This window comes from Ostrea edulis, chromosome 9 (assembly GCF_947568905.1).
Source record: "Ostrea edulis chromosome 9, xbOstEdul1.1, whole genome shotgun sequence".
Classification (NCBI taxonomy): Eukaryota; Metazoa; Mollusca; class Bivalvia; order Ostreida; family Ostreidae; genus Ostrea; species Ostrea edulis.
In genome coordinates, this window is record NC_079172.1 from 26,301,444 (window position 1) to 26,324,144 (window position 22,701).

Here is a 22,701-nt window from a genome sequence, read left to right on the forward strand (position 1 = left end):
TTCGTGTATTGCAAATCTAGGTTTATGGACTATGGAAGGATATATTGATAAATGTCGTTTATTATTATTCGGTAGACTGCATAGAGCAGATCAAAACTCTACTCACAATAAAGTATATAGATTTATATCCAATGTTTGTGTTGCTGAAAAGTTTCTCGTGACAAAAATTATTACTGATACTCTGACAAAATACGAAATGTCTAATGTATTTTCTGACCATGCTGATATTGTTTTTGATAAACAATCGTTTTCAAAATTAGTTTTTAAAAATGTATTTCTAGTAGAAGATAGAAAATGGCATAATGCAATATCACAATGTCAACATATGTCGTTGTTTATGAAAATTCATTGTAAATTAAGACCAAGTCATATCTGGTGTATCCTTAATGAAAATCCTGGTCAACGACGGTCTATTAATTGTCTCTTGCAACTTGCCTCTATGAAAATAGTTTCAAAAAAAATGTACTTTGTGTGGTAAATTATAACATGCATGTAATGCTTAGTTGCTTCAATGTTTTATCAGAAAGAGAACATTTACTAGAGAATATATTGGATCTGTTAGACCTTGAAGAATATGTTAATTTTGAGAGCCAAAGTATTGAAACACAATATCTTTCTCTTCTGGGATGTATTATTGGTACTAGCTTTGGAAATTTGTCTCGTGATAAATGGAAAAAAGTAATTCAAATTGTTTCAAATTACGTTTTCAAATTGAAAAATCTCTTTATCTTTGATTGTCGTAAAATGTAACTTTGTACATATATAATTATGTTTGTTTGTTCCTGTTCATATCTAATTATATAATGTTCTAGTTGTCAATTACTTATAACTCTCCATTACCTTGGAGGAAATAAAGAATATCTTATCTTATCTCATCTTATCTTATAGGTCATCTATCCAATATAATCTGTATACACATGTCTATAAATGTATAGGTCACCTGTCCAATATAATCTGTATACACATGTCTATAAATGTATAGGTCACCTGTCCAATATAATCTGTATACACATGTCTATAAATGTATAGGTCACCTGTCCAATATAATCTGTATACACATGTCTATAAATGTATAGGTTACCTGTCCAATATAATCTGTATACACATGTCTATATATAAATGTATAGGTCACCTGTCCAATATAATCTGTATACACATGTCTCTAAATGTATAGGTCACCTGTCCAATATAATCTGTATACACATGTCTATATATAAATGTATAGGTCACCTGTCCAATATAATCTGTATACACATGTCTATAAATGTATAGGTCATCTATCGAATATAATCTGTTTACACATGTCTATAAATGTATAGGTAATCTATCCAATATAATCTGTATACACATGTCTATAAATGTATAGGCCACCTGTCCAATATAATCTGTATACACATGTCTATAAATGTATAGGTCACCTGTCCAATATAATCTGTATACACATGTCTATAAATGTATAGGTCATCTATCCAATATAATCTGTATACACATGTCTATAAATGTATAGGTCACCTGTCCAATATAATCTGTATACACATGTGTATAAATGTATAGGTCACCTGTCCAATATAATCTGTATACACATGTCTATAAATGTATAGGTCATCTGTCCAATATAATCTGTATACACGTCTATAAATGTATAGGTCACCTATCCAATATAATCTGTATACACATGTGTATAAATGTATAGGTCACCTGTCCAATATAATCTGTATACACGTCTATAAATGTATAGGTCACCTGTCCAATATAATCTGTATACACATGTCTATATATAAATGTTTAGGTCATCTGTCCAATATAATCTGTATACACATGTCTATAAATGTATTGGTCACCTATCCAATATAATCTGTATACACATGTCTATAAATGTATAGGTCACCTGTCCAATATAATCTTTATACACATGTGTATAAATGTATAGGTCACCTATCCAATATAATCTGTATACACATGTGTATAAATGTATAGGTCACCTATCCAATATAATCTGTATACACATGTCTATAAATGTATAGGGCATCTATCCAATATAATCTGTATACACATGTCTATAAATGTATAGGTGATCTATCCAATATAATCTGTATACACATGTCTATAAATATATAGGTCACCTGTCCAATATAATCTGTATACACATGTCTATAAATGTATAGGTCACCTGTCCAATATAATCTGTATACACATGTGTATAAATGTATAGGTCACCTGTCCAATATAATCTGTATACACATGTCTATAAATATATAGGTCACCTGTCCAATATAATCTGTATACACATGTCTATATATAAATGTATAGGTCACCTGTCCAATATAATCTGTATACACATGTCTATAAATGTATAGGTCACCTGTCCAATGTAATCTGTATACACAAGTCTATAAATGTATAGGTCACCTGTCCAATATAATCTGTATACACATGTCTATAAATGTATAGGACACCTATCCAATATAATCTGTATACACATGTTTATAAATGTATAGGTCACCTGTCCAATATAATCTGTATACACATGTCTATAAATGTATAGGTCACCTGTCCAATATAATCTGTATACACATGTGTATAAATATATAGGTCACCTGTCCAATATAATCTGTATACACATGTCTATAAATGTATAGGTCATCTATCCAATATAATCTGTATACACATGTCTATAAATGTATAGGTCACCTGTCCAATATAATCTGTATACACATGTCTATAAATGTATAGGTCACCTGTCCAATATAATCTCTATACACATGTCTATAAATGTATAGGTCACCTGTCCAATATAATCTGTATACACATGTCTATAAATGTATAGGTCACCTGTCCAATATAATCTGTATACACATGTCTATAAATGTATAGGTCATCTATCCAATATAATCTGTATACACATGTCTATAAATGTATAGGTCACCTGTCCAATATAATCTGTATACACATGTCTATAAATGTATAGGTCACCTGTCCAATATAATCTGTATACACATGTGTATAAATGTATAGGTCACCTGTCCAATATAATCTGTATACACATGTCTATAAATGTATAGGTCACCTGTCCAATATAATCTGTATACACATGTCTATATATAAATGTATAGGTCACCTGTTCAATATAATCTGTATATACATGTCTATAAATGTATAGGTCACCTGTCCAATATAATCTGTATACACATGTCTATAAATGTATAGGTCACCTGTCCAATATATCTGTATAGTCATGTCTATAAATGTATAGGTCACCTGTCCAATATAATCTCTACACACGTCTATAAATGTATAGGTCATCTATCCAATATAATCTGTATACACATGTCTATAAGTATTGTGCGTATATATTATAACATGTACTTTAATAAGCAATGAACTGAACTGAACTAAACTTATTACGGATATATAGTTAATATACGGATCATTAAAATTTTATTTATATCTTTTGTTTAATATAATACATTCGAAGACCTTGGTCTCAAAATCAATTATTTATTCAATGCATGCCTCCCCGGCTTGTTTAAAGTCTCTGTATTGATTATTTCAATGCCTCCTCACTTGAAAAACCAGCCATTTAAATTTTTCATGCTACTTCCTCTTTGAGAGTTAATAGTTAAATGAAATGTGCAAATGGCTTTAAATAGCATTGTGATAAGTAATGGTAGGAATAGTTAAAGTATAATCAAAATAAATAAATTTAAAAAGTCCAATATTTTGATATAAGGCTTATTGTAAGATTATGTGTTTGAAATGATGAATAATTCCACATATTTCAGCTTGTCTGTAAATATGTGTCGTTATATAAGCCCCCCTTTACTTCTATGGGTAATATTTTATTGAAGTAGATGAGAGTTATTGTGTCATTTGATGATTATGTTGTTTAATCTAAGGCAGATCATGTTGTTAATTTAGGCATCAATGCCAGTTATGTTTAATTCGGAATTGTGTTCTGGACAGACATCATTCTAAATTTACTGCACCATCCCTTCCCCAACCTCCGGTCAGCTCAGTATATTCCATTACGCTACAACTCCAATATAATTATTGTCCCGGAGAGTTGACACTGTAAGAAGTTTGTCCCTTCTCTTTTCCTATTCTGCAGCATTCGAGAAGGTCGGTATTTTTTATATATTGTTTTTTAGAAATACCACCCAACACACCCTTCTTTTTGATTAAGTTGGTTTTTCTGCTGTTTAGATTTTTCGTTTCAGATATCGCTTGCTGTCAGCATACTTAGTGGTTCGGGACGAAATCGTCACCTTCAAATTGGATGTTATATTGTGATGTTCACAGTTGATATGTGGATTTTGATTGATGAATTTTTATTTGATATTGACAATTTCAATAAGGTTACAAGTTAAATACAGTATTGAAGACAATGTATGTTGATTGTGTCGGTAGCTTGATTGTGACTATTACCCAGCAGGCTACTTGCCCATTCGGACGACACACACATGTTGCTGTTGGGGATGAGCCCTGTTGATCGGTGGTCCCACCGTTGTTGGTTGTAAATGTTGTTTCTGATCACTGTGGTCATTATCTGCCAAACAATAAATTGTTAAACGCTTATACATGCGTTTCATCTCAAGAATTCACGAGGAAGTGTATCGTATAATTCCCAATATCAGTTTATGTTTTGGGAAAGCTGAACTTATGGTTTAATGCAGTCTTAGATAATACAATATGACGACCAGCAAAGAATCTTTTGAAATTAAAAATGATAATAATCCTCGTGTTTAAGATTACATGTATATGATATGCTTGTCCTACGGGTTGATAAAATTTTAACTATCCATAACGTTTACTAAGCATTCGTAACAAAGGTTTATTGTATCACTTCTTGTTCAGATGCACCCAAGTGCAACTGGTTCCTAGTAGCTGAGGTACATTGTACGCAAAAGCATTTGCCCAAGTTAATCAATTCTAAATTTACGACAGCTGTCATAATATTGCACATTCACCGACACACAGATCACATTTTTTTTAAGTCGAACAGTTTCTCATCCGGCTTGGAGACAATAAACGAAAAACAGGTCTTAGAAAATTTGAAATACTGAAGCAAACTTCAAATAATACCAACAACGTGACGCAGATCACTTGTGCTCGGAAACATGCAAAAGTTTAACATTGTATGAATTTGTAGAAGTTTTATCAGTATACTAGTATGGTGATTGAACTATAATTTCCCCCATAATGAATTCTGCACGTGGACGATTTTAAGGTTTCATTATCCTTTTAAATTTCTGTTGGTCACCGTCAAACTTCAGCTGTATATGCCCCCATTCCAGAACTCATTCAAAGTTTGGCTGTGTTGTGTATCGGTGTTTGAAGAAAAAAATGACGGAAATCGAAAAACAAATATTTTTATACTCTATAATCAAAATACTCTCTCTCTATATATATATTTTAAAATCCAAAATATAAGTAAATATCCACACAAGTAATAGAATGATAAAGAAAAACTAGAACGCCGAAAATAACTCAACAGGTTTCATTTTCAAGAATTATGACATTATTGCTTAGTTACACATTATAGATTTAACTTTATATATATATATATATATATATATATATATATATATATATATATATATATATATATATATATTAAAAGAAATAGAATAAACAGTACACAAAGTTAAATATTTAACTTTGTGTACTGTTTAGCGTTAAATATTTAACTTTGTGTACTGTTTATTCTATTTCTTTTAAAATTTTATACCGGACACTGTGATTTTTTAAAAACACAATTTGGATATATATATATATATATATATATATATATATATATATATATATATATATATGTGTGTGTGTGTGTGTGTGTGTGTGTGTGTGTGTGTGTGTGTGTGTGTGTGTGTGTATATAATTCAATAAAAAAAGCAGGAAAATATACAGTTCCAAAATATATTTAAATCACTAGCGCTTTCTTGATTTTAACATCCATCCTCAGGTGAATACAAATTAATAATCATTATTAATTTGTATTCACCTGAGGATGGATGTTAAAATTCAGAAAGCGCTAATGATTTAAATATATTTTGGAACTGTATATTTTCCTGCTTTTTTTAATTGAATTATTTTGACTGTGTGATATCAACTCTTTCTATTTGGATTATATATATATATATATATATATATATATATATATATATATATATATATATATATATATATATTTCTATCATCAATAGATATATATTCGTCTTTAACATCAGGCTTTAATGTTCGCTCTTTCGTTTATTCGCGGTAAAGACGAAAATACGAAGTTGTGAAGGCAAAGAAATGAAAATGCGCAGGCGTCTGGGCAAACTATCATCGCTCCTTAGTAAATTCGTACCTTTTCCCCTTCGTTCTCTTTTTTCCCTTCTTTGCAATGGGTATCGAAGAAGTCGGTAGGTGTGCTTAAAATACGAAAATAAAGGTGTATCATGATGCCAATGTGAATGTGGTAGTTTTTATAACAACTTTACATATTAGAGTGTATTCAGAGTGTATTCAGACGAGGATCTGCGAATCTCAATTTTTATATTCGTTTGTTTTTAGAATAATTAATCAGTCGTGTCTTGTATTGGACATTCACATGTACATATGGCGAATCGGGGAATGTATTGGATAAATTAAATTTCAAATTTATCTACCAGCAAATAAATTTGTATTTTATTAGCTCAATTGAGCTGAAAGCTCAAGTGAGCTTTTCTGATCGCTTTTTGTCCGTCGTCTGTCTGTCTGTCTATCTGTCCGTCCGTCTGTTAAACATTTACATTTTCAACTTCTTCTCCACAACCACTGGGCCAATTTTAACCAATGTTGGCACAAATCATCCTTCAGTGAAGGGGATTCAAAATTGTTCACATGAGGGCCAACCCCCTTATCCAAGGGGAGATAATAGCAAATCAGTAAAAATACACTAACATTTTTAAAAAATCTTCTTCTCCAGAACCAGTAAGCCAATTTCATTCAAACTTAATGCAAATCATCCTTAGTTGAAGGGAATTGTTCAAATTAATGGCCAGGTTCTCTTCAAAGGGGAGATAATCACAAAAGTGTAAAAATAGGGTGGGGTCATTTAAAAATATTCTCATGAAGCACTGTACCAGTATAGTTGAAATTTACGTGGAAGTTTGCTGACATAATGGGGATTCAAGTTTGTTCATATCATGGCCCCCAAAGGTCGGATGGCGCCACAATAGGGGAAACCATATTTTATATGTATTTATATAGGAAAAATCTTTTAAAATCTTCTCAAGAACCATTGAGCCAGAAGAGTTCAAATTTACATGGAAGCTTCCTGACATAATGCAGATTCAAGTTTGTTCATATCATGGCCCCCGGGGGTCGGGTGGGGCCACACTAAGTGAAATCATATTTTATATGTGTTTATATAGGAAAAATCTTTAAAAAATCTTCTTCTCAAGAACCATTGAGCCAGAAGAGTTCAAATTTACATGGAAGCTTTCTGACATAATGCAGATTCAAGTTTGTTCATATCATAACCCCCAGGGGTCGGGTGGGGCCACAATAGGGGAAACCATATTTTATATGTATATATATATAGGAAAAATCTTTAAAAATCTTCTTCTCAAGAACCATTGAGCCAGATGAGTTCAAATTTACATGGAAGCTTCCTGACATAATGCAAATTCAAGTTTGTTCATATCATGGCCCCTGGGGGTCGGGTGGGGCCACACTAGGGGAAACCACATTTTATATGTATTTATATAGGAAAAATCTTCTTCTCAAGAACCATTGAGCCAGAAGAGTTCAAATTTACATCGAAGTTTCCTGACATAGTTCAGATTCAAGTTTGAAGCTTTATGACATAGTTCAAATTCAAGTTTGTTGAAATCATGGCCCCCGGTGTGTCAGGTTTTGCCACAATAAGGGAAACCGTATTTCATATGTGTAAATATATGATAAATTTTTTAAAATCTTCTTCTCAAGAACTACTGTGCCAAAAAAGTTGAAATATACATGGAACCTTTATGACATAGTGCAGTTTCAAGTTTGTTCAAATCAAAGTTTTACATACAAATATATAGGGAAAATCTTTTAAAATCTTCTTCTTGAGAACCATTGGACCAAAGAATTTTATATTTGCATGAAAGCTTCCTGACATACATGTAGTGCAGATTCAGGTTGTTCCGGGCCACAATGGGGATCAAAGTCTTAAAATATTTACGGAAAACCTTGAAATATGGGTCATGGTAACTCAGGTGAGCGAAGTGGCCCTTGGGCCTCTTGTTCAAAATTGTTATATAGAATGGTAATAATTGTGTTCAGTATTAGTGTAGCCCGGATGAAAGAACTTCACAGTCAAATGAAGCCCCTTATATGCATACGTATATCCAAACTTCCTCATGCAAAGAATAGAAGGGACGAACGTTTGAGGGCAAAGGGAGCGTGAGAGCGAAGTCATAAAAGCGGAGGAGGAGTGATGTTGCGATTAAATATTAGTTAATTTCGCTTCTTAACCCTTGCAACTTCTCCCGTTTTCTTCGTCGACTTCATTAGCGCTTTCGTTCCATCGAATCGCCCTCACTTTTTTTCGCTCTTTCATATTTAAACGCGAAGGAGATAAAGAGCGAATGTCCTAATCAGATCTACTTGTTCTTAATACACATTTTTGGCATGATTGTGGTAGGTCACTCGAGCTTAGCAAAACCTGTTTTCACAAGTCATTGCAATGATTACATACATTTTTAAAGCAAATTTTTGTATTTGGAATATTATTTTCAAATAATGGATGCTATTCACTCCATTCAAAGCACAAGACTGTGACGTGATGAAATAATATAAAAGAGAAATATTCTATTTTCAACGAGATAAAAGAAATGTTACGACTAATTATGCATGCAAGCAGAAATGAAATATTGACCAGGAAGATTATAGCGTAACTGATATAATAATTTAAATCATGAGAATGTTTGAATACGTCATATGCATTTTTTTTAAAAATAAACTATCAATAATCTAGTAATCCATTGTGTAATATCTAGAAGAAGAAGAAATGAAATACTAGAGAAACCGAATCTATGTCTCATCTGTATTTGTTTTTTCTCCAATAAATTTAAGGTGGCATGGAGATTTATAATTCTAGACATGTTATTTCCTCTCTTCAATATTTCCAATTCTGTTGTCGGTTTTCACTTTTATCAGATATTTAGAAAGCCGACGGTTACTTCACTATAATTTATAGGAGCGGCGCACTGATATTTGAATACTTAAGAGGGTAAACTGACTATGAAATCTAAGGTATTGAGTTCCGGGTACGAACACAGAAAAATAACACATTATAAATAATTACTTTGCAAGAGTATGCATGATTGAATGTTTATATTACCCCCTTGGTAAGGTTGTAATTTTTTCCAAATGCGTGCTCATGTGTTACGCCCTTCGTTACTGTAAAACAGAAACTGAAACTAGGAAATGTTGGATATTTGTAAATCTGTACGAATTCATTTAGAAACACAGGGCATGAATTCATTAGCGCAATGCCAGTACTCCTAAGATTATCAATTATATTCCAAGGAGAATAAGAAGTACTACAAACACCCCATGCTTCTATAAAATGTAAATCCATTGATTTTAATCCTAGAGTATTTAATTTTTTTTATTTATGCTTCCTCTTTCAAGGACTATGAGCAAAGCTCATAATAATGTATACGTGATTTTAGCCTTGTTGAAAATAATACAAGACTAATTATTGAATAGTTAATATGTAAACATATGATCAAATCTAATTCGATATCAATATGTTGTAATGTTTTAAACACCACGTGTAACTGATTTGACTGAAATAAAATACCGTGAGAATTATCTTTGATCAGACCCAAGGCTCAGAATTATACAGGTACAGATTCTAACGCAAGCGTCATGACTTTTGGATGACATTAAAGAATGCCCTAACCAGCCATCACTTCATGAAAACAACAGTTTTAATAGAAAGATTGGTAATGCTAATTTGTTTTCGCAATAAACCAATTTACGTCCATACCATAATGTTTCGGGAGAGGGCTGAAATAGGCTATGCCTGCTGCCCAATCCCATTCACTTGCCAATGAATAAAATATGGTTTAAAATTAAAAAAAAATGTTTCCACCACTATTTCTGTTAAAACATATATAGAAATTTCATGTCAAAATTATAACAAAAGGTAATAGGATGTAAAAAGTATAAATCTGAGCATGTCCGTGATGATCTTTATGTAATGTAAAACGGTTATAGTTATCTTGGATGATTATAAGAATACATGAGGTAGTAGCCACATCCCCTGCTGTCTGCGTTTGAAGTCATAGAAGCATGACGAATATAGGAATCAATGCCAGAAGAATTTACAGAATGAACCTTCAACCAGGAAGAATATACTGACATTATTTTAAAGGGACTGGACTGATGCACTAATAACTGAGCATTTTAATTCTTCGATGTAAAGCGTGGTGTATTGTTAACTTTGAAATGACATGAATGGAATTAACGTAGCGGTCCTCTTGTTTAAACAATAAACCATATAAGGGACTTAATGTATATGTATTCGAGTAAACCCAAACCTGAATACACCAGTAGAGATTCTAAATATGTCCAAAGACCAAGACAGCGACAACCCGATCTAGAAAATGAAGATATCTTAAACTCTAACAAGATTATAAGCCCTGAAAACGTACTCTGTGATCCGTTGAAGTTTCCAGACTCTTCCGTCCGAGACGAGTATCGAAAATCCGAAAGAATGTATTCGACGGGATTTATTGGAAAATCAGGATTGGGTGATCACCGGGTATGTTTCTTGATTAAGGTAGTTTTATGTACATCGTACCCTTAGACAAGCTGAAAGGTTTTTGTTTAAAGATTTTATGGTGCAGTGATAATTTGCACGAATATTTAGAGTTACGTAACAAGATAACAATACGTGTATTTCAATGGATATGATTAAATCTGCCAGCGTCACCGCCGACCTAATACAGTTTACTGGAGTCAATTGTTTGTTTCTTAGAAACCTTAAAATATTTCCTCGGGTACCCCGAAAACGCCTACTGGACAGAATTACCTTGGAAAAATTGTCAGAAAATGCATTGTTCATTTAAACATGAACATCGCGGCGTAGAAATCGTTTATCCGGGTATCAGTCCTTAGAATATCGAATTTAAGGTAGATCTATCCTCGTGTGATGTCATAGGTTTTTGCAAAAATCTTTATTAAATCAAACTTTGCGCATAATACAAATGCAATGCATATCTTTCAGAGGAATTTTATTCCCTGGATAGAAAAAAGGCAGACTATTAATTGTGAAAAGGGTTATATTTTCCATAGATAATCAATTATGTTCAATGGAAAAAAAAAGGTGTCAAGGGCAATAACTCCCATGCTGGTATTTCCTCTACCTTTTAATTTATGCATATCTATATATATTGGCAGTTTTTCTAAATCGTTGGCATTAAAAAAAATCATTTTAAACAGTTTTTATCTATTTTTTATTATTCTGTTTTACGAAATGTGCGATTTTCTGATGTTGACCTATACCCCAGTTTTGCAAGTCTCAAAGGTGGCAACATACACATTTTCTTTGGTTATCAATTGAATTAAACTATATTCAGGGGAAATTAATACAGTTTGTCACTTTCAACCATTAATGTTGATAAATCACATGAAGGTGGAGCTACATTAATGTTTATCAAAGCATGAAATAGCAAAATATACACAGGGAATAGGAAAACAAAGATGTGATGAATTTAGCACATTTTTAGATAAACCACGGCCATTCAAAGTGTTGCCAGGTTCGTTGATCTCTAAACAACAAAATGAGAACGAATGGGTGCACATAAATACCTGATCGGTATTTCTTCTCTTTACAAGTTTAAAACCTTTTTGTATAAAACTATTAGTTTTAGTACGATGTGCACGTAAAATAAACCTGCGTTATATGCATGGTGTCCTGGTATCACAGAATACAAAATTTCCGTCTGAAACAGAAAGATAATTCGTACCCTAAAATAACAATGTTGAATGATCAAATGATGAATTTAAATCAAAGACCATACATTACACAATGCGAAAAATAAATACAAGTGCCGATTTATATGACATACACATACAAATATGTGTTCTAATGAAATTCACGTCATGTATGTATGAAACAGGATTTCTTTAAATGCAGAAAATTGACGAATATTTTAATATACGATTTTAACTGATTAAAATGTCATTTAACCCTAATCAAATGATTTACTATTCTGTATTTAACTCATAGCTTCGTTTTCTTTAGTTTTTCACTACCCTGTAAGGTATGACCAATATAAATAACTAACCTCATGTTAAGCCCCCCCCCCCCCCTCCCCCCAGCATCAACACTAATTAAAACAATTTCTGCAGTATGATGTACTGGTATGCGTATATTCTAATACATATTTCATAAACACACACGCACATATATGTGTAAGTAATAAGTTGTAATAAGTTGTTGTCCAAATGCTCTATCATAATCAGAATCTATTTTAGATGATATATTTCATCCAATTTACTACGATAATCATAAAATGCACTAGTTAGTTATTTATTGACTTTTTCAATGGAAGTATAGAGAATCGATTTTGAAATATGGAGCAATATTTCTCTATATATTCATCAATATAATACAAAGCCAAAAATGATTGAACATGAACTTGTAAGATGACGAAACGTCTATGTATTATTACAGCAATCTGATTTAATGAAGGTTTGAACAAATACATTTTAGCTATATGAGCATGATGAGTAGAATGTTAAGTGAAATATGACTTTGTCCTACTGTTGTTCCAAGAACAGCGTGTCACTTAACATGATCGAGTATGCAAATGTTTGGGCGATACTTCTCACAGATTGCAATGGAACCGGTTTTACTAGTATTATATATTCCATGATAATCTGCATGTATAAAGCTTTTGAATTATGAAGAGGAGAAAATATATATTTGTTCGCCATCTTTTTGCTCTGGGTTTGTTTTGATGAATTTTTATTTGTCATCTTATAGCGTAGCATTATTTAAGTTATTTTGTCTTCTTTGGGAGAAATCAGACTTTGAGTAATTTAGCTTTGCAGGTACTTTCATGTAGAATGTATTATCTGATTTCCCCCAAAATCTTATGTTGAAGATTTCTTTCGTCATTTGGTATTGTAATAAATGACAAATTTTCAATCTCAATCATTCTTTGTTCAGATTTTTTATGACAGCAAAAACGAGCTACGGTGAGCAGAGTTTGGGTAATAGAAGCTGATAAACATAAATATACATTTGTAAACATACATGTATATAAATCTTCTTTCGTCTATCATTTATATATACTGTAGTTACATCTTCACAAGTCAAGGGTTATTGATTCGTTACATTTTTAACGAATCAATAACCCTTGACTTGTGAAGATGACTGTAGCTTTTGAAATTTACTTGTGTTATCCCCTCGTAATTCAATTACAAGAGGATATAGTAACAGAACCGTTTGTGTCTTTGTGTAACATTGAGCTTGTAGACACTCTATAGGCCACAGTGTTTGTTCAGTTGATTTGATACTTCACATGTACCATTGTATATCGTATTGATTTTGGGGTCAAGAGGGCAAAGGTGAAGGGTCACCACGGGATTTCATAGAAAAAGCTTTTGAACACTCTACGGATATAATTTTTTTTGCTCGATTGATATGATACTTTAGATATAGCTTTGTTAGGAAGAAATTAAAAAAACAAAACTCTATTGATTTTTTGGTCAAAGGTCAAGGCCACTAGGGGACGTAGTAGAAAAAAAAACTTCTAGAAACTCATTGTTAGGGACATGTCCGTGCCTTCTCTGTGTATTGTTTTACATTCCGTTCGAGAATTTTTCACTCATGTAGTAAGTCACCAACGTTAGGTGAAATACTACAAACTGACTTATACAAGGGCTGTAGCAGTGAGGGTTTATTGTCCTGCCAACGCCTTCCATGACACAAGATAGGTCAAGTCCGAAAGTTCCTTGACTTTCACTTACCCATATTAAGTGCGTTTGCTTGATCAAGGTAAGGCGCCAGGTTCGAACACGGGCCTCCCGGTTGCGAACGAACGCCATAACCACTAGACTTCAGCAATCGCTCAAACGTTTACACGTACTTATGAAGGCCGGACTTTTATCCCTGTTGAATCCGACATACAGCATTGTGTTTCGGAGTAAGGAATCGATAATTGCTGTAAGTACTCTCGTTTCGGAGTAAGGAATCGATAATTGCTGTAAGTACTCTTGTTTTGGAGTAAGGAATCGATAATTGCTGTAAATACTCTTAGTTTATCTTTAGATATCATGTATTTTTGTTATATTTTCAAACATTTGTATTTTAAGCCCACGCTTCAGCATGACACCAAAATGCCCCCTCAGAATGCTCGCGAGTTTCGTGACAATGGATACGACAGGGAGCCAGTATACCTTAGAGATAAGAAAAGGGGCAAAAGAACCATTGTGGGCATCATTTTGGGAGTTCTTTTAATCGGAGGCATTGCAGCTGTCCTTGCCTGGTTTTTGACACAAAAGGGTAATTATAGCATACGTACTAATTAATATTTACCAGAAAGGATATTGTTTTCGCCAATTTGGCTCCTCAGAAACGTAAAATTCATTATTGAGATTTGAATTTGTGTTGTTTTGTTAAGCTCTTTTCCAATGTTATATTAATTACTGGCTTCACATCATTTTGTGTGATATGACGATAGAAATATAACGATTTATCACCTTTTAGTACAAAATTAAAGGTATATGTACCGTATTGATTAGGGTTTTTTTCGATGATGGAAAACACATACAAATTTTGTCAGTATGTTAAACTATATGAAATAATGAATAATACATGGCTATTTCGACAAAGTATTGATGAATTTGGTATTAACGATAATCTGGTCTATTCAATGCAAGGTCAAAACGATGACTTTCTAATGTATATTTATGAATGATTGATGGCAAGGGAAAGTATTATTAGAAACACCACGTAGAAAGAGGATTCCGTGTACTATATCTAGTCGTATTTTAAAAAAGTGATTTTATGTTAACTCCTCTTCACACCTCCACTGCTCAAATATATCTTTAATAATTCTGATGTATATGTTACAAGTATGTACACATGTCGCCACTTCTCCAGAGGGCACTACGCATGCTTCGTTTTCAATTAGAACTGTTATCGTCTCAAAAGTAGTCCACCAGGAAAGTAAATAATGCGTAGGAATCAATTAGAAAATAATCCCATATCAAAATATTAGTACGCTGTAGTTCTAGCCCCATGTGCAAGTATACTGGGAAACAGAGAATTTTAATAGTTTTTTTTTCTTCTTTACTCTATGATTATGAAAATAAAACTGCAAACATAACAAACCTGTCAATCAACTGTTATTAGCTCACCTAAGCTGAAAGCTAAAGTGAGTCTGTCTGTAAACCATTTTACATTTTCGATTTCTTATCTAGAGCCACTGTGCCAATTTCAACAAAACTTGGCTTTCAAGTTTATCCAAATGAAGGGCCATGTTCCCTTCAAAGGAGAGATGATAAAAAAAAAATGCAAAAATAGGGTGGGGTCATTAAAAATATTCTCAAGAACCACTGGACCAGAAGAGCTTAAATTTCCATGAAAGCTGCTTGATATAGTGCAAATTCAGGTTTATTAAAATCATGACCCTCGGAGTAGGATGGGGCCACAATAAGGGATCACAGTTTCACATACAAATGTATGGGAAAATCTTTGAAAATCTGTATCTCAAGAACTATTAGGCCAGAAAAGTATACATTTAAACGAAAGCTTCCACTGGTCCAGAAAAGTACAAATTTACACCAAAGCTTCCTAACATAGTGCAAATTCAAGTTTGTTAAAATCATGACCCCATGGGGTAGGTTAGGACCACAATAGGGGATCACAGTTTTACATACAAATATATAAAAAGAAAGTCTTTAGAAATCTTCTTCTGAAACACTATTAGGCCAGAGAAGTATACATTTACACGAAAGCTTCCTGTCAGATATAGTACAGATTCAAGTTTGTAAAAATTATGCCCCCCCCCCCCCTCCGGGAGTAGGTTGGGGTCCCAATAAATTCTTTAGATATGGGTCAAGGTGACTCGGGGAAGCGGGGTGGCCCATGAGTCTCTTGTTACAAGATTGGTTTTCACTTTTGATGATAAAAGAAGTGAAACGGAAACATGCATTAACCTATCTGGCCACCGCGAGTCCTATATCGTGATCAAGGTAAACGGGGTAATCCATAGTCAAAATCAGAGTGTAAAGAACGGTCTAACAATTGGTATGAAACACGTCAGACAGCATTTGACTCAATGACAAGCAGTATTGTCAAACTAGATCGTTATGACGACCATAGAATTTGCTAAATGCTGACTTTAATCAAGACTGTTGAAATTCAGTCTTCTTGACGAAGACGCCCAGCTAATAAGTATTTGTTACATGTATACAAAACATTCAAAAACCTAAAAAAAAAAGTACTAACTTTATGACGTCATATATAAATAACATTCAGTTTTACCATTCATCATTTGACATATGGATACATTTATGATACTTTTCTTCTTAATTTTCAAAAGGAGATGAAGAGGACGCCTCTATAAAATATTGTAAGTATTTGTATGAATGCGCAGAAAAAATCAGGTTATGGATACAAAACGTTGATCTATTTTCAATGATATTGCTACATGTATAATCATGAAGCAAACAGCAAATTATTGTTGTATTGCATATTCAATGCCCTTCTTTAGATGTTGATATATTGTTATTTTAGTGATAACGTAGTGTTTCGGTAAAAATTGTTTAAACCGGCCAGCAGTTATCACACAGAATTTCCTCGGTTTGCAGAAGTTTGGACTCTTTTTCCGAGTTATTTTCCCTTTTGAAATGAAACTATGGTACAGGGGGACATGTCTGTCTATTGGTAGTTTATCTCAGCAAACATCTCATTCATCTTCTGCCATGCAAATACTTTTTAGGTGTGAAGGTGAAATGAATTTCTGAGGAAATGCTAATTTTGCTATGAGTTACATGTCGTTTAGAACACAATAGTTTGCTTTCAGTCGGTGTTTTCAATTCAAGCCTTTAAAGCTTTAATCATTTTATTGACTAAAGTTTTCAATTCTCTAAGCATTGGACCTTTCAACTCACAATTTAAAACGACAATTTCAGAATCGCAGTTTAGATGTGTTTAGCTTTGGGGCATCGAGCTTAGGTTGAAATTGAACTGTAAATCTAAAGCTATTTTTTGGTTATAGGGCCATCTTTAGGAATGTTTTGGGTTATATTTTTGCACCATTAAATGTTACTCATTAGAAACCATTGAAAATCGTGTAAGAATATCTCTGATTCACTGATTGCTGTCGAACTACATGTAGCTGAAATCGTATGTATATGTAATGTGAAAACTACTGCATAAAGTACATGTACCTACTACTTGTAATGAAACTTGAAAGAATATGACACCCCTTTTCATATTCCATCTTTAATTTCAAGAGAAATTATCGCAATTTATGTACAAACTCCTAGACTGAATTTTTATGAGATGAATTTTTACATATTTTGAGTGCACCCCAACCAAAACTATTTTGTATATTATAAATTACAAAAATGCGGGTACAGCAAACACTATTATAATGAATTCAACGAGGTGATTTTCATTTACTGTAATTTTAAGATTTCAAGAGTTATAAACTTATTGAATATACCGAATTACGTTTACAATGAATCAAAATTGTTTGTACACTGCAGTTCGCTATTAGCGTGTTTTACTGTACACTGAAACATTTTTATGTCTACATTGTTGGAAGATATGAGTATACATTGCTTTAATGTAAGGATTGATTTCTGTTGCTATAATTCTGTCGTGTTGACATCAATAAATGAATCAAGTTTATGCGAATAAATCAAGTACAAAATAAGTACAAAAGTCCAGTTTAATACTCTGTTCCAAAGCATGATGATCAATTGTTTTCCTTTTTGTTTTTTATGACTTCCTTTCCATTTAGAAATTGTACATCCATTTCCAAAAGGATTGCCAATAACACAAAAATCAGATTCAAATCTTTTAAAATTGTTTTATGTCTATAAACAGGTATGTATAAAGATATTTGTATGAAAAGAAAACGAGTCATTTAAGTTATATCATATAGCAAATTATGTTACTTTACAGGTGTAGTATTCGGTGAAATGAGTCTAGACCAAGTATTCTATGAAGAACTCGCCAATTCGTCTTCTCCAAAATTCAAGAATTTGAGTACAGAATTAGGTGGCGCAGTATGTATTAAAAACGATGAATGTTTGTCTTTATCTTTCCTTCAGTATCATCTTTTCGCTGTTTGTATAAATGATTCATGGCTTGTCAAACACATTTACCATTTCTGTTGTGAAATTGTTCGTTAAAAGTAGGTATGGACATGTTGGTCTCTCGGTGGGCATCCTAATTCTAAACCCCACCAAATACTTCTTGTCCAATGAAAATGCACGATTTTGAACCAAAGCAGGATAAAGTTCCCAATGTTCCTTTTTTCAATTGTGGTGTTTTCATGATTTAATCAATATTAACAATGTTAATTTCAATCTCTGGGGCCATAAAAACTCACTTTTGATCTCAGTCGCACTTTTTTTCTCTGTCTCGTGACTTAGAAGAAAGGTGAACTAATCATCGGTCTTGGGCAACAGTTTTCCAGGTCTAATCCTACCTCGGGATGATAGTTTGATTGTTCCCATGAAGCCATGCGATAAGCATATTATATTGGTTTCGCACACACGTACACTTACACACACTTTCTATCAATCTATCTATCTATAAAATTTAAAAAATTCTTTTTCGTTTTTAGTTTTTTACCTATACAATTACCGATCTTGTGAAATTGATTGCATATTGTTTAACGTCACTCACTAGAATCTTTCACTCCTATGGAAACGTCACCATTGCTGGTGAAGGGCTACAAATTTAGGCCTATGCTCGGTGCTTACGACCTTTGAGCAGGGAGGGATCTTTATCGTGTCACACCTGTTGTGACACGGGGTCTCAGTTTTTGCTGTCTCGTCCGAACCATTTAGTCGCCTTCTATGACAAGCAATGGGAACTGAGGACCTATTCTAACCCAGGTTCCCACAGGAATCATTGTGAAAATGTTTGTCTATCGTTAGTCTATCGTCCGTAAACCTTTCACAGTTTGAGTTTTAATTTAAACAAAAAATCAGTACAATCATACCTAAAACATCATTGAGTAAAGGCATTCAAGTTTGAAGAGACAGGTTCCTTCCGAAGGGATAGAGTCAGGAAAATGTAAACATAGGATGGAGTGCACGTGTTGGGATAGAGTCAGGAACATGTAAACATAGAATGGAGTGCACGTGTCGGGATAGAGTCAGGAACATGTAAACATAGGGTGGAGTGCACGTGTCAGGATAGATTCAGGAACATGTAAACATAGGGTGGGGTGCACGTGTAGGGATAGAGTCAGGAACATGTAAACATAGGGTGGGATGCACGTGTGAGGATAGAGTCAGGAACATGTAAATATAGGGTGGGGTGCACGTGTCGGGATAGAGTCAGGGACATGTAAATATAGGGTGAGGTGCACGTGTAGGGATAGAGCCAGGAACATGTAAACATAGGGGGGGGGTGCACGTGTAGGGATAGATTCAGGAACATGTAAACATAGGGTGGGATGCACGTGTGAGGATAGAGTCAGGAACATGTAAATATAGGGTGGGGTGAACGTGTCGGGATAGATTCAGGAACATGTAAACATAGGGTGGGGTGCACGTGTAGGGATAGAGTCAAGAACATGTAAATATAGGGTGAGGTGCACGTGTTGGGATAGAGTCAGAAACATGTAAACATAGGGTGGGATGCACGTGTGAGGATAGAGTCAGGAACATGTAAATATAGGGTGGGATACACGTGTTTGAAAAACCCACCTAATCAGAAAGGCCGATTTTTTAAAAAAAAATTCCTAATTCAAAGAAGATTTAAGTTTGTCGACTTTTTGAGTCCTAATGAGGCCATGATTGGTGATGAAGGTTTTGCACATGAATACATAGTGAATTGGTTTGAAATATTTCTTTTCAGGTGCCATATAGCCCCGTCAAACTTAAGGCATTATTATAGGTAGTGATTAATTGCTCCTTCAACAAACGCTCGGCATTTAGAAGTGAGAATCACAAGACTTTTGGATATGACCTTAAAAACATAGGTCCCGTGTCTCGGCAGGCGTTGACACGTTAAAGAACCCTCACTTCTACGGCCTTGAGCGCTAAGCATAGGTCTAAATTTGTGGTGCTTCAAATACATCTGGTGACTTCTCAATATGAGTAAAACTTTCTCGACGGGACGTAAAACAATATACATGTACATATATAAAACTATACATATAAAGAAACAAACAATCTCAGGTAGCACAAGCATTTTCACAACATGACTACCGGGAAACAAGAACGTAATAAGATATAAGGCTCTGGTATGTTCAGGGGCCCTTGTTTGTCCTACTATTATTTTTGTATTCTTTATAGGAGTTATGATATTGATGACTGTTGAATTTACATGTGAATAGACAGTATCTCTTCCTCTGAAGAACTGCTAGGGTATTTATATAGTGACCGCGTAAGGTTGGTCGTCAACATTGTTCCTGATGTTTACACGGGACTACAAAAGGGATTAAAGGTTTTGCATGAAATCTTTTCAAGAACCACAAAAGTGTACATGTATATGTTAATTGCTAGCAATAGTATTTTGATGTAGTGGATATTTAAGTATTTCCCCCTCCATGAACATTGAGAGAAGGTTTGACCTTGTATTTGCTCAGGTGAGAGATATGAACCCATGGGTATCTTGTTTTTATCTTTTGAATGATTTTTTCCATCTTATATAGTTATACTGCTTTGACAACATTCGGGTCATATGCTGCATTGGGTTCGGCTTATCATAGAATATACACGTATATCCTCTCTGAATTTTGAATACTATGGTACTGTTTGAATCCAGTAGTAAAAACAGAACTTTTTATCTATTTTAAGATTAAAGATGCGCTGCAGAAAAACTCTTCGGAATACGGAGATAAATACCAACATTGTGACGTGACTAATTTCAGGTGAGTATGATTATAAACCAGTTTGTACATGTATTTCATGAATTGGTTTGCTATGGGATAGGCTGCGGATGACGTCATGATACAGATTTTCAATACGTTGTGATAACGGTGTTACTTCATAACAAATTCAGAATCCGTACTTGTATGATTGAAAGAGCTTTCATTGAATTTAGTTTCCACGTTTATAAGATGGCTATATTAAAAAAAAAACAACGTAAAACTGAGATCAAAAGTGAGCAGGTTTCAGTTTTATGATATCAGTTTGAGTAAAACAGCATCAGAATTTGTTTTGATAAGGTATAATACGGCATAAACTGCTCTCGTCTAGGTTATATGGCATGAATTGGTGGAATATTAGCTTAAGGTAACTCCGCCATTATGTAACGTCATAGGCGTTTGCAGATTAAATGTGTGCATGGAAGAAACATATTTTTGTAAATTCTTTACTCACTGGGTACAATAAAAAAGGGTAAACTATGATGCTGAAAAAGTCTACACATTCTGATTAAAGATGCCAAGGGCAAATTCCCAGACCGGGATTTTCTCTGTTGTAGGTCTATTTTACAATGATTTCTCCGATATCCACCATTAATTTATATACATTTATAAAATGCAGTTTTTTTAAATTGTTAAAATTAAAATTTTATCATTTTTATTAGTTTTTATGCACTTTTATGATGCTGTTTTACGTAAATATGCACTTATTGATATTGACATATACTTTTGTTTATGAATGTCTGACATCTTATAAAAATGTGGCAAATACATATATTGTCTTTGATTATTTATCAAATAAACTACTTTGAACCCATAATAGTGAGACACCACTATCTAGAGGATGGAGTGACTCTAATTCAAAATTGTATATATCAAATAATATAATTAGATAATATCACTGGACACCGGACTATGAGACCTAGTTACAATCATTTTCAATCATTTTCACAGGAACGGAAGCATAGTGGTTCAATACAAGGTGTACTACGAGTTCACTACTACTATAATCATCGAGGAAACGGTCCAAAAAGATATCAACAGCTCCCTAACACCAATAAATTCCAGTCATACACAGTTGTCTAATTTTAAGGTCATAACAACGAGTTTGACTATCACGGTAAATGTTGAGACTTATGTAATAGATCCCATAACAACTAGTTCAACAACAACATCAACTACAGCACCAGCAACAAAAACCACAACCGACAGTTCCACAGGAACCACATCCGACAGTACCACATCGACTACAGCACCAGCAACAGAAACCACAACCGACAGTTCCACAGAAACCACACCCGACAGTACCACATCGACTACAGCACCAGTAACAGAAACCACAACCGACAGTTCCACATCGACTACAGCACCAGCAACAGAAACCACAACCGACAGTTCCACAGAAACCACACCCGACAGTACCACATCGACTACAGCACCAGTAACAGTAACCACAACCGACAGTTCCACAGAAACTACACCCGACAGTTCCACATCGACTACAGCACCAGTAACAGTATTCACAACCGACAGTTCCACATCGACTACAGCACCAGTAACAGTATCCACAACCGACAGTTCCACATCGACTACAGCACCAGCAACAGAA

The 22,701-nt window shown here is 33.8% G+C and overlaps 1 protein-coding gene across 1 annotated transcript; it reads left to right on the top strand.

Moving 5' to 3' along the window:
* Positions 1 to 10,542: 10,542 nt before the first annotated feature.
* LOC130050495 (uncharacterized) lies at positions 10,543 to 20,119 on the top strand. The gene is made up of 5 exons (XM_056150687.1): positions 10,543 to 10,780; positions 14,344 to 14,533; positions 16,578 to 16,607; positions 18,170 to 18,273; positions 20,081 to 20,119. Exons 1-5 carry the CDS (start codon positions 10,733 to 10,735, stop codon positions 20,117 to 20,119), a joined length of 411 nt encoding a protein of 136 aa, XP_056006662.1. The 5' UTR covers positions 10,543 to 10,732.
* Positions 20,120 to 22,701: the final 2,582 nt, after the last annotated feature.

Bases quoted from the DNA above. Each gene is read 5' to 3' on its own strand.
- LOC130050495 (XM_056150687.1), top strand. From the start codon at position 10,733: ATGTATTCGACGGGATTTATTGGAAAATCAGGATTGGGTGATCACCGG. The intron at 10,781-14,343 runs GTATGTTTCTTG...TTGTATTTTAAG, and splicing joins CAGGATTGGGTGATCACCGG to CCCACGCTTCAGCATGACAC. The intron at 14,534-16,577 runs GTAATTATAGCA...AATTTTCAAAAG, and splicing joins CTGGTTTTTGACACAAAAGG to GAGATGAAGAGGACGCCTCT.